At 35.1% G+C, this 12,015-nt stretch overlaps 4 protein-coding genes across 4 annotated transcripts; all 4 read left to right on the top strand.

Annotated features, from left to right (window-relative positions):
- The first annotated feature begins 221 nt into the window (after positions 1–221).
- Positions 222–5,219, top strand: LOC110659393 (protein ROLLING AND ERECT LEAF 2). The gene is made up of 4 exons (XM_021817339.2): positions 222–1,543; positions 1,798–1,973; positions 3,049–3,272; positions 4,335–5,219. Exons 1-4 carry the CDS (start codon positions 595–597, stop codon positions 5,131–5,133), a joined length of 2,148 nt encoding a protein of 715 aa, XP_021673031.2. The 5' UTR covers positions 222–594; the 3' UTR covers positions 5,134–5,219.
- Positions 5,220–7,573: 2,354 nt separating this feature from the next.
- LOC110659465 (uncharacterized) lies at positions 7,574–9,228 on the top strand. Its single transcript, XM_021817446.2, has 2 exons — positions 7,574–8,310; positions 8,837–9,228. Exons 1-2 carry the CDS (start codon positions 7,657–7,659, stop codon positions 8,942–8,944), a joined length of 762 nt encoding a protein of 253 aa, XP_021673138.2. The 5' UTR covers positions 7,574–7,656; the 3' UTR covers positions 8,945–9,228.
- Positions 9,229–10,468: 1,240 nt separating this feature from the next.
- Positions 10,469–11,161, top strand: LOC131180693 (uncharacterized). Its single transcript, XM_058148057.1, has one exon. The coding sequence runs from the start codon at positions 10,469–10,471 to the stop codon at positions 11,159–11,161; it is 693 nt and encodes a 230-aa protein (XP_058004040.1).
- Positions 11,162–11,550: 389 nt separating this feature from the next.
- LOC131180692 (uncharacterized) lies at positions 11,551–11,991 on the top strand. The gene has a single exon (XM_058148056.1). The coding sequence runs from the start codon at positions 11,551–11,553 to the stop codon at positions 11,989–11,991; it is 441 nt and encodes a 146-aa protein (XP_058004039.1).
- Positions 11,992–12,015: the final 24 nt, after the last annotated feature.

Here is a 12,015-nt window from a genome sequence, read left to right as displayed (position 1 = left end):
AACTTAAGTATGTGCAAAAAAGACATCAAAAGAGAAAGAAACAGTCTAGATTCCTCAAGCACGTATTCTTTACATTTTCAAAGCATTAATTTAAAATTTATATTTAAAGCGATAAAATATAAAATTTACAATATCTATTCATTATTCGACACATTTAAATAAATAATTTTAAAAATATTTTTAATATTAAATTTTAATTAATAAAAAAGACTCTTATTTTATCGATTAAATTATTTCTATTAAATAAATAAATAATTGAATTTATGTCTTATTTATTTTTGATTGAGTGTTGGTTATCTTATAAATCCCACAAATTTCATCGATCCCAAGACCTCGTCCATTCCTTCTTCTGCTTAGTTACGCTAAAAACACTTATAACCACGACCAAAACAACGACTTGACCACCACTAAACGACATCGTAAATTCCACCACTCTGCTTTTGTTTGCTTTTCCCGCAGCCTACTACGACGAATCCAGCAGCGATTACTTGTCCACCAATCTCTTCCTCTCGACACGGAATCCAAAAAGTACAAGAAAGAAATTCTGAATTCTGCACAGAAGCTGAAAATAAAGGTGAAAATTTGAGTTGAGAGATGGGCTGTACCCAGTCCAAGATCGAGAACGAAGAAGCCGTTTCTCGATGCAAAGAGCGCAAGCTATTCATGAAAGATGCCGTCGCCGCGCGCAACGCCTTCGCCTCCGCCTACTCCGCATACGCTATAACCTTGAAGAACACTGGCGCAGCCCTCAGCGACTACACCCACGCATCCTCCATGCCCCCAGTCGCCGGCACTTCTTCCACTGTTGAGGATTTCGGACCTCCACCTCCTCCCTTCCATGAGCCCTTGCCGCTGCAGCGCGCCGCGACCATGCCGGAGTTTATCCTGAAGCCGGAACAGAAGCTGGTGGGGTCCACGATAATGGAAGACGAGGAAATGGAGTTTGATACCCACGATAATGAGAAATTGATAAGGAAGCGAAGTAGTAGTAGTAACAGAGGAAGTGGCAGTAAAAGAGGAGCCGTACAAGAGAATCATCAACCTCAGCATCCCAAGGAGCAGGGTCCACCACAGCCACCGCAACAGCAGCAGCAGCGGTGGAAAGAGGAGGCGATGCGGGGGCCGACGGTGCATCAGGGATCTTCTTGGGAGGAGTACATTTTTCCGCCGGTGGAGAGTATGCCGGGGCCGACTTTGGCAGAACCGGTGGATGTGGAGGAGGAATTGAGGCGGAGGGATGAGGAAAAGGCAAATAAAGTGTCACAAGTGAAGGAGGAGGAGGAGGAGGATCCAGTGTTGGTGGTGGAGGAAAAGGTGGAGAAGGCGGTAGAGGTGCCAGTGCCAGTGCAAGTTCCGGCAGTGGAGAAGAAGGTAGCGAAGAAGGACGCTGGAGAAATGGGCAGGATAAAACCGATGAGTTTGATGGTCTTATTTGCGGAGCTTGACGATCATTTCTTGAAGGCTTCTGAGAGTGCCCATGAGGTTTCCAAGATGTTGGAGGCCACACGGTTGCATTATCACTCTAATTTTGCCGATAATCGGGGTATGATGGGTTCCTTTTTTTTATTCAGTAATCTGCCGCTATTAGTTCATAAATTTTGTTTGGGAATGTTATTTTTACAATGCATTTATCTGTTGAATTACTTGTGTTGGTGAAAATTGGAAAAAAATGATGTAATAGAACCTCCCTCAGATTTACCTGAAGAAGGAATAGCCGATTAATTATTTTTTCGCGCTGGTAGTAGAAACAGGCTATACATCTTTCACTTTGAAGTGACCCTGCTACCTTTATTGTAGGACATATTGATCATTCTAAAAGAGTGATGCGTGTTATTACATGGAATCGGTCATTTAAAGGAATTCCTAGTGTTGATGACGATAAGGATGATTTTGACAGAGAGGAGCATGAAACTCATGCTACTGTGTTGGATAAGATGCTGGCTTGGGAAAAGAAGCTTTACGATGAAGTCAAGGTACATTTCCATGGTTGCTTTGATTTCATCCATTCACGCTTCATTCCTTGTTTTCATGTTATTTTTAACCTTGCATGGATAATTGCTACTGTGCTTATTTTCATACGACGATGTTTATAGAGTTTTTTACCCCCTTTTGAGTTTTGATGGTTTAAGTTCTTGAATTACCTACTGATATTGATACATACTTCATTTTTATATAATTGTACTTGGTAGCACATGTTTAGCTCATATGAAATGTTGAAGTTATCCGATTTTGTGTATGTGATTGTGTGGCTGACCGAATTAGAAGGGCCTTCTGTGCAGTTTGCCTAATCTTAAATGTTTAGTACATAAATTTATTTTTCTTTGGTTTAACTTTTGCTAGAATTCGTGCATTGCAATGTACTGAACAAAATTAAAATTCTGGATTTGGTTGGTGGAAGACTGCAGAATAATCTTTTCATGTGGTCAATAAACATGTTTGGGAGTATTCCCTCCTATGAGTATAGAGATCTTTGAGTTCACTTGCAATTGATTGTTCTTCATATGGTGAAGAATAATTACTTTCTTTGCTTTTCACTTTCATTGAATCAACGCTAATGACATTTTTATCTCTCTGTCTCTCTCTCTCTCTTTTTTCATATGTTTGAAGTGTTACTTTGCAAACTTTTGTTTGAACCTATCTTTATTAACTGGGATATGCTTGCTGTAAATTAGATATCCTATTCCAAAATTTCCCTCTATGATCTATTTTTGTGATAAAATGTGGTTTGTAGGTAATGTTGAAAATTAAACAGAAAATTGATATCATTTTGCAGAAATTTAATCGAGGCAGACATATAAATGTAGTGCAGAAATTATGGATTCCTTGTGTACCACATAATGGAATGGAATTATTGCATCCTATTTTCATTTCCAAGATAAACCAGAAGGGCCTTTTAATGCATTAGCTTACTACACATACAGTTTATGTTCCTGGCTTTGTCTGGAATCCTTTTATTCCTCCTTTGGTGTATTACAAAGCAAATGTCATAATTTTCTCATGTCACGCTTTATGATGAATCTTACAAGGGGTTTAACTGCTGCTGGATAGGCAGGTGAAATTATGAAATTTGAGTATCAAAGGAAGGTTGCTTTGCTGAATAAGCGGAAGAAACAGGGTGGTAACTATGAGTCATTGGAGAAATTAAAAGCAGATGTAAGCCATCTGCATACAAGATACATTGTAGACATGCAATCACTGGACTCCACGGTTGCTGAGATAAATCGTTTACGTGATGAACAATTATATCCAAAACTTGTTCAGCTTGTTGATGGGTAAGTTGCTTTAAAATAATAATAATAATAGAATTCACTAGGTGAAACTGTCCAGGATCTTTCTTGATGAATTTAGACATATTTGTGAGATTCTGTATGTCATGATAAAACATTATACTTTATCTATCAACAAGTCTAGTCAACGGCTTAGAGTTTGCAGGAAGAGTGGCCATCTGTCAACTCAAGTTCACTGCTCAGAATCTGTTTTAACTTCTGCCTATTCTAGAGCTGTGGATTTATCAAGTGATATTCCAACCTTTTTTATTCTTTCCCAAGTTCTTTCAAGCAAATCATCTTAATTGGTCTATTAATTTATTATCCAATTGATCAATATCTCTCTTATTATTTTCATTCATTCCTTATTCTGCCTATTTTATATGCTGTCAGTCATCCAATCTGTAACTAACATCCTTTTTTAAGATACACTCAGCATATTTACATATTGATCTATTTTCTGTTTTATTCTACTATAGATTAATCTTATATTACTTTTACATGATGTTTGGGTCTATCAGTTCTAGGTTGGTTACTCTAAGATGGTATCATTTGCATTTTGTTGTTTTTGTGTTTCTTTGTTGACTAGGTTCACTTTTGTTTGGTGATGTCACTTATCAAGTGTGTTGTGTAATTCTCTAACAACTTTAATTGATGCAAAATACTACAGTTTCATTGCAATCATTATTTTTGGTCAACAGCATGCATGAAATTTTTTCACTTATTTACATCTATGTCTGCATTCCTCGGGGCAAGAACCACAGTATAGGCAAAATTGATCCTCTTTTTTACATCCACATGCTTACTTTTGTGGGTAGGAACCGTTCTTTCAATTTTTTTTTCCATGCACCAGCTGTTATTGTGCTAGCAGTGGTACCATTCATTATAAAGTTTTTTTGATGGTAATTTTGGTTAATTGCGGTTTTTAGGATACATGAATATACTGAATTGCATCATTCATTTGTAACGGTATAGAGTGGTTTTGGCTTGAATAATGGAATATTTGTTGTGATCTCCTTGCTGCAATTGTATTTTGTTTGCAATATTAGTAATTGGTGTGCATTTCAGGATGGCCGCAATGTGGAGTACCATGAAATTGCACCATGAGGCCCAGTTGAAGCTTTTAAATGCTCTTAAATATGTGGACATTTCTCAGTCCCCCAAGGAAACTAGTGAATATCATTATGATCGTACTTGTCAGCTATGTGCAATTATAAGAGATTGGCATACACATTTTTGTCGACTTACAGACTTTCAGAAAGATTACATAAAGGCACTCAACAATTGGTTAAAGCTAAATCTCATCCCTATTGAGAGCAATTTGAAAGAAAAGGTTTCTTCTCCGCCAAGGGTTCATAATCCTCCAATTCATGCGCTTCTCATAGCTTGGCGCGATGATTTGGAAAAACTTCCTGACGAGGTTGCAAGAAGTGCAATAGGTAATTTTGCTGCTGTATTACAGACCATCGTGAATTATCAAGAAGAGGAGATGAAGACAAGAGAAAAATGTGAGGCCATGCGAAAGGAGCTTGCCCGCAAGACCAAGCAATTTGATGACTGGAAACAAAAGCATAATATAGGTTTTGCAAATAAGGGATCTGATCATGACATGGCAGAAGACAACCCCCACAGGGATGCCATGGTAGATAGACAGATTGTCTTGGATTCTTTGAGCAAGCAGTTGGAAAACGAGGAGGAAGCTTGCCAAAAGCTTAGCCTACAGGTGAGGCAAAAATCTTTTACAGGTCTCAAAACTCGCTTGCCAGAGCTCTTTAGAGCAATGACTGATATTGCTCTAGCTTGTTCAGAAATGTACAGTCATTTGAGGTCCATAGCACAACATCGAAATCCAAGCCTGGACTCATGATGAGGATACAATTTTACGCATTTGTATAATTTGATTGTATACCCTATAGAAAAATAAACCTTAGGGAAAAGAAAATCTTTTTGTTATGTCTTGTTTAACTTGTAATTCTGCTGGAAATTTTATATGGAACTAGTCCTCACAGTCACATATGTTTGTTTCATCAAATTGGTTCAGTTTCAAGAGGTTGCAGATTTAAAAAACTTTGAGTTTCCTACTGCAAAATTTGTTTGCTAGAGGACAAATTCTCTTATTTGTGCCTCATAAAGACTATCAATGGGTTAATGAATCATTATTCTGATGATATAAGAAAAAAAAGATTGTTATTTTATCTGGTATAGTAAATAATAAAGTGACGAGAAGAGACAGAATAATAAGAACAAAAAAAGGAATTGGACACTCATACAGGCATTGTTTGTGCATTGTATACAGCTTTACAATAGAGTTCGCTTTCATCGTTCCTTAAAGCTGAAGGCTTAAAAAATCCAGTGGAACTGAGCAAGTGTGTTTTTTCAGGCATCATAGCTTATGGTTTTCCTTTTTTGCTATCATGAGTGCTGTTTGATAGATTGATACCAATTGTTAAATGCCCTGTTCACCCAATCGGGTTCCAACCATTAGATTATAAGCCCAAACAGTAAAATGTAAATCCTGTTGGGAAGTTGGTGAGTAAAGTTCACAAATGAGTGTAGGAAGCAGCAGCAGTAGCCTGGCCAAGTCAATTTGATTTTTTTTTTTTTTTTTTTTTTTTTTTTTTTTTTTTTTTGTGTATGCGCAAAGGGGAAGGAAAAACCACCTGTTTCAAAAGCAATTACACATTTTTTATACATAAAAGCAAAGAGGGCTTCTGATGATTTTTTTTTAGTGGGACTGCTGATGTGACCTATCACCCAGAGGAACAAAGTTGTTTCCTTGTTCTACTTCGCGTTTCATTCTTGAGATTCACTCCAGCAGGTTTTGGAGGGTGAGCTCTTGCCAATCTCTTTGCTGCAAATGGTAAACAGGAGGACACCATCAGAATTGCAAAACCAAGTTCTCATACAACCACAAAAAGAGAAGATAAAAGGAGAATGTACATGTCTGATCGGTGATCTCTAACAAATATAATGGTCCTGCTATTTCTTCATGGGTGCCATAACTGGATTATTCAATATAATCGAATAATGAGATGCACTTCTCAATTGATGCCAGAAAGAATACCTCATTCTGCAACTCTCCAAGTCTAGATCGCATTTGTTTGTCACCGGTGCCATTAGGCATGAAGTAAGGGAAACCATGATTGACATACAATTAAATAAGAGCAACTGTAGTTGGCTCAGAATTTACGCTAACAAAACAATTCTATGTAAACCAATTACTCGATTATAAGCAAAATGAACCATTTATGGGGATACAGAAACATATGGAATTGAAAAATTGAAGGGAAAGACATACCCACCAGCTTCGCTTGCATGATCCTGTTGCCAAGCCTAGCCATTGCAAACTTTGGATGATCAATGATTGCTGCTGCTGCTGCTGATGCTCTCTCTCTCAGTGGGCCAATATCAATAGGTGAAGACCATAGCATGAGCCCATTGGATTTTGTGGAACCCACTACAATCTCAAAATTGCATGGATATATGGGGAACTGGATAATCCAACACTTATGGTCCGGGATATTCAAGTTTGTCTCTTTGTACCAAGAATAGAATAATTTGAGAAATTATCTTGTATTTATTCCATATATAAAAACAATACACCAATTTATTTTTAATATATATTTATTAAAAAACTCTATTCAATTCTATAACGAAATATACTATTTTGTGTTTAATAAACAAACATGCAAAGTTAATATAAGAATACTCATAGGTTAAAATTTAATTGGGTGAAGTGGAGATAAGTAAAATTATTAATTTGTTGGAATATATTGTTGAGAATTTGAGTGATGTTGAGTGTACTAGAAGATTTACATGATGGAAAGAAAATTGACCTAAATTGGATTTTTTATACGTTTAAAATATAGGGAAATTTTTATCCATTTTTAATTTATTATAAATAATTTTTCTTATTTAATCTTATTTATCATATATTTAAGATATAATATGTATAGTGAGACTACCTAGATGAATTCCATATATTTGTGTATTGAATTTATAATGGACCGAATATATGCAAAAATTTTCTCATTATAAATTTAATTTATAAATATACAAAATTAATATATTTAATAAGCAAGTTTAATCATATATTTTGTGAGATTTTTATTGCTTAAACTTAATTCATTATAAATCAAGATATAAGATATATAATGACATTTATCTATTAAATATATTGTTTCATATATTTATATTTTAAATTTATGGTAGATCTAATTTGATCTGAGCAAAAATTTTTTTATTTTGTGTTTATGTTTGAGGGAAAACTACCTTTCTTTCCAAAAATAAAAATCATTGTATGGACCCCAAAAGATTTTTTCTTTTCTTGAAACAAACCTTACAACAGCTAGGAAGTTCCCTTTACAATTTCCCCACGAAAAAACAAAACATGTTGAAGAGCAAAAAACCAAAAAACTCCAACTCCATTTTCTCTTACCCTTTGATTCCTCTTGAAGCTCACACACATTCTCTAGCTCCCATGGATGTCTCCAAAGTTGAACAACAACCTCCTCACTGCTACGCTCCTATTTCTTGCCAGCGCGACCAAAACTACGTCGTTTTACCCTTTTACCACCCCACCATCCGCCGCCCTCCTTTGCGTATATTCATCATTTCCATCGTCGTCTTCCTCCTCCTCGCTGCTCTCTTCTACCTCTTCTTGCCGTCTGATCCCTCCCTCAAGATCGTCCGGCTACGGCTAAACAAATTGCATATCCACACCTTGCCCATAATCAGCATTGATGTATCATTGCACCTCACTGTAAAGGTACGTAACCTGAACGTGTATTCCATGGATTTTAGGCACATCGATGTGTCTCTCAAGTATAGAGGGAAGAGGCTGGGGAAGGTGAGATCAGGGCAAGGGCACGTAAGGGCCCTAGCATCATCCTACGTGGATGCTGAGATGGAGTTTAATGGGGTCAGGATTCTGTCGGACGTGGTGTACTTGCTTCAGGACTTGGCTAGGGGCAGGGTGCCCTTGGATACTGCTACAGTGTTCACTGGCAAGCTTGGGTTCTGGTTCTTTGAGTTCCCTTTGAAGGTATGTATGAAGCTTCTTCTTTAAAGACTTTTTTAAAGTTTTGGTATTGTTAGCCTTTTTTATCTTTTGAAAAGAGTGGAAAATGCTATTTATAATAATGATATAATTTATTAGAGTCTAAATTTTGTCACTAGTAATTACTTTGAAAAATCCTTTTCTTGTTCTTTGAGTTCTAACTTTCATTTTTTATTTTTTGAATCAGACATTCTTGCCTTGCATTTCACAAAATCCCTGAGGTTAGCTTAGAAGCAAACTGCACTTGATGAGTTAAAAGTCAAAAGTCTTTGAATGCCAGCTTAATTATTTGTTAATAATAAATAGTTACATAGGAAGCTAGCATGCTTACTTATTATTTACAATACCTTTCTGGATTAATTTGATCAGGAGAAACAAAGTGTGCTCAAAATTTTTATTATTGAGTCAATAATTCAATGATCAAATATTTATTTTTAATATAAAGTCTTATATTCAAATTCTAAGAGACCTCTTTTTCTAAAATATTTTTTAAATTATGAATCCCAAACAGGCAAAAATGTCATGTGAAGTATTGGTAAACACAAACAGCCAGACAATTGTTCGACAAAATTGTCTCTCCGAGGTATACATAGAGAGAAAGAAAGAGGCTGTCCCTTGACGACGAGAACTGATGTGCGCTTTGATGGTCCAGAATAAGTGAAGTTGATGGCCATGGGGGAGAGATGCTGCATGCACCAGAAGCTAAAAGCTAAGTGGATTTCCCTTCGTTTGTACATAAGAAGGGTTGGGTATCAGAAACCAGCTGAAACTTCCATAAATTTAATTGCAATTATTTGTATATGCCTGTTTCTGTTATGCTTGTATTTTTTTTCATTTTCGTTCATTTCTCCTAAAATATTGTTATTAGGCAGTGATGGAAATGTAATCGACTGTGTATTTTACCATATATTTGTTAGGAGAATTAATTCCTATATTTATAAGTTTTTACAAAAAAAATAATAACAATAACAGAATTTAAGAAAAATAACTTTATCTTTTAAATTTTAATTATTTTATTAAAATATAAAAATATTTATACACGTATTATTTAAATACATATTAATAATTTAATATTATAATCAAATAATTAAATAAAAAATAATTTTTATATATTAATAATTTTTAACGAAACAAATGAAGCCTTAATTTTGATACTTCCTCCATCTTCCCATCGTTCTGTTTCTTCCTCCATCCTATTCTTCAAATTTAGATGGTAGAATTAAACTAATTTTGCCTTGAAAGAGCCTTTTTCTTGAAGCTATGGGGAAATGAGTAATACGAGAACCGTATATAGCAAAGAATAGCTGGTGATAAGATTGAAAATAGGCCGACTATATGACTCTTGGGCCAGCCCATACCGAACCACGTAGTTGGGCACTCAATTGCAGGATCTTCATCCATGGAGTAGTAAGAAAATCTTTGGACCCTTTGATTCGTTTGAACCAAAAAAAAAAAAAATTATGAGAAAAAAATTAATTTTATTCTCATCACACACATATTATTTTTAATATAATTTTTATAATTTTTTAAATTAAAAAATTAAATTCTTTTATCTAAAAATAAAAATTGATAAAAAAAAATTGAATTAAATTATTGTAAAATTATAATTTTCAAATAGGAGGTAGTGTTAGAAATTGAAAGTTTAATTATATATAATCATTCTTTTTTATAAAAAATTTTTAAAAAATGAAAAATTTTAAAAATTAATTTTCCAAAAATTTCTATGTATAAATTTTCTAATATATTTTAATTAAATTTACAAAATTAGGAGTACTTTCTATTAATTATATAATTTTGATTAGTTATTACTGCTGTCGCTGCAGTCGCCAAATCTATATAAAGCAAATGTTTAATTTGAGAGACATATGAGAATTCCTTAAATAGGTAAAAGATGTCCAATTAAAGAACCTAATTAGAAACCTCTTTGCATAACTAACTCCTCATAAATTTATAATAATTTTTTTTTTAAAATAACAAATTAAGTTAGAGTCATAATGGCAACCTTTCAAGCTTAACTGTTACCCCTTTAAAAACCTCAATCATGGTTCTTCCTTCAACACCATAATTAATTAATTAATTAATTAATTAAGCTCCATTTTACTTGGTCTCATCTAGCACACCCCTCTACGAAGGACACAGCAAAATGGAGCTTATTATTAACAAATCAATCCTTATTTTCCTTGTCTTCTCTTCCCTTCTCTCATTCTCTACGGAAGCCACTTCTCGTATTCCTTCCAAGCCTACATTTTCATTCTTTGCTTCGGATTCACCATCTCCCTCACCTGTAGAACACTCGTCTAATCTTGTTCCTTTCGATTTGAAACCATTTCTCTCTGCCCATTTCCCAAATGTGCCACCTTCATCAATCCACTCTTCCCTTAAACATATATGTGGGGTTACTCATAACCCTGCAAAGTGTGTCTCTCTTATTGCTCCACACATGACTGGTTCCGTAAATGTTGTTTCATCTTTGCATGTATTGATCAAAACACTCGATGTTCTTGTAAAGAATGCATCCTCCATTGCGATGAAAGTGAGTAAAGATCCATCAACTTCATTTAAAGTCGAGAAAAGCCTTAATATAAGCTTAGAACAATACTGGAAGGCCATTAGTAACATTGGAAAAGCTTTGGCTGCATTTTCTGTTCGTGACTACGATGAGGTGCACACCATGCTTATTGCTGCCATTACTAATTTTGGGTTTTGTGATGAAGCTTTCTATAAACAAGGGCTAGCAAAATCACCGATGAAGGATATTAATGGGTTTTTGATAGAGTTTGCTGCATTTGGCGTCGACATTTCTACAAAATTGAAGGAAAATATTATTCATTTCTAGTCGAAGGAAAAGAAAATCATCAATTTACGAGGGAATTCATTTGTCATCGTCATGTACTTGTATATATCTTTAAAAAAGAAAACTATTTAAATAATAAAAATGGAAATTGTTAATTAATTAACAGAAACCAATTAATTAAAGTAAACCAATTAAAAATATATAATTTAAATAAAAAAATATATACATTATAAACTAGTTAGCAAAAAGGGACCCAATCAACCCAGTAATCGATATCAGGTGTTGAGACCTCTCACATCCATCAATCCCAGTCAACTCAGTCATGTTGTAACATAGTCCAACTAACATGTATCTAAATGAATTTGAGGAGTAAATCCTGGCTATGTCCCTACCAAAATGACAACTTTACCCCTCGATTATGTCACGTGAACATGTCTCAAAATCAACTTGTTTATCTGCAACTCTTAACGTTGATCCTTTACATAAAGCCCAGGGAGCTGCAACTCTGTCTAGTCTACCTAGCTACCATGGAACTCAGCAGCTGGTGCAATTCAGGCACTGCTACCACTAACATGGATGCCTACGTGAATGATCGGTATGATCCAATCTTGTCGTCTGTGTTGGAGAGCAGTACTGCATCAAAGAGGCCAAGATGGAGATTGTTGTGGAGGAAAATAATGAGAGAAAAGAAGAAATTTTTTGATTGCTCGTGTGCAAGTAATCGGATGTGTTTCTCTTATGATCCTTATACCTACTCTCAGAATTTCGATCAAGGCTCAACGTGGTCTGATCCTGATAACATGTCTCGCTCCTTCTCTGCCAGGTTTGCTGTTCCTTCCAGGATCTTTGAAAAGACTCATCCTTTAGTATAAAGACAAGAAATTGTGGAGTTTCGA

The sequence above is a fragment of the Hevea brasiliensis genome, chromosome 6 (genome assembly GCF_030052815.1).
Source record: "Hevea brasiliensis isolate MT/VB/25A 57/8 chromosome 6, ASM3005281v1, whole genome shotgun sequence".
In the NCBI taxonomy this organism is placed as follows: Eukaryota; Viridiplantae; Streptophyta; class Magnoliopsida; order Malpighiales; family Euphorbiaceae; genus Hevea; species Hevea brasiliensis.
This window is presented reverse-complemented; position numbering and strand designations above follow the sequence as displayed.

Coding starts and splice junctions, on each gene's coding strand:
- LOC110659393 (XM_021817339.2), top strand. CDS start 595: ATGGGCTGTACCCAGTCCAAGATCGAGAACGAAGAAGCCGTTTCTCGA. Junction 1,974..3,048: donor AGCTTTACGATGAAGTCAAG/GTACATTTCCAT, acceptor GCTGCTGGATAG/GCAGGTGAAATTATGAAATT. Junction 3,273..4,334: donor CTTGTTCAGCTTGTTGATGG/GTAAGTTGCTTT, acceptor TGTGCATTTCAG/GATGGCCGCAATGTGGAGTA.
- LOC110659465 (XM_021817446.2), top strand. CDS start 7,657: ATGTTGAAGAGCAAAAAACCAAAAAACTCCAACTCCATTTTCTCTTAC. Junction 8,311..8,836: donor TCTTTGAGTTCCCTTTGAAG/GTATGTATGAAG, acceptor AATCCCAAACAG/GCAAAAATGTCATGTGAAGT.
- LOC131180693 (XM_058148057.1), top strand. CDS start 10,469: ATGGAGCTTATTATTAACAAATCAATCCTTATTTTCCTTGTCTTCTCT.
- LOC131180692 (XM_058148056.1), top strand. CDS start 11,551: ATGTCTCAAAATCAACTTGTTTATCTGCAACTCTTAACGTTGATCCTT.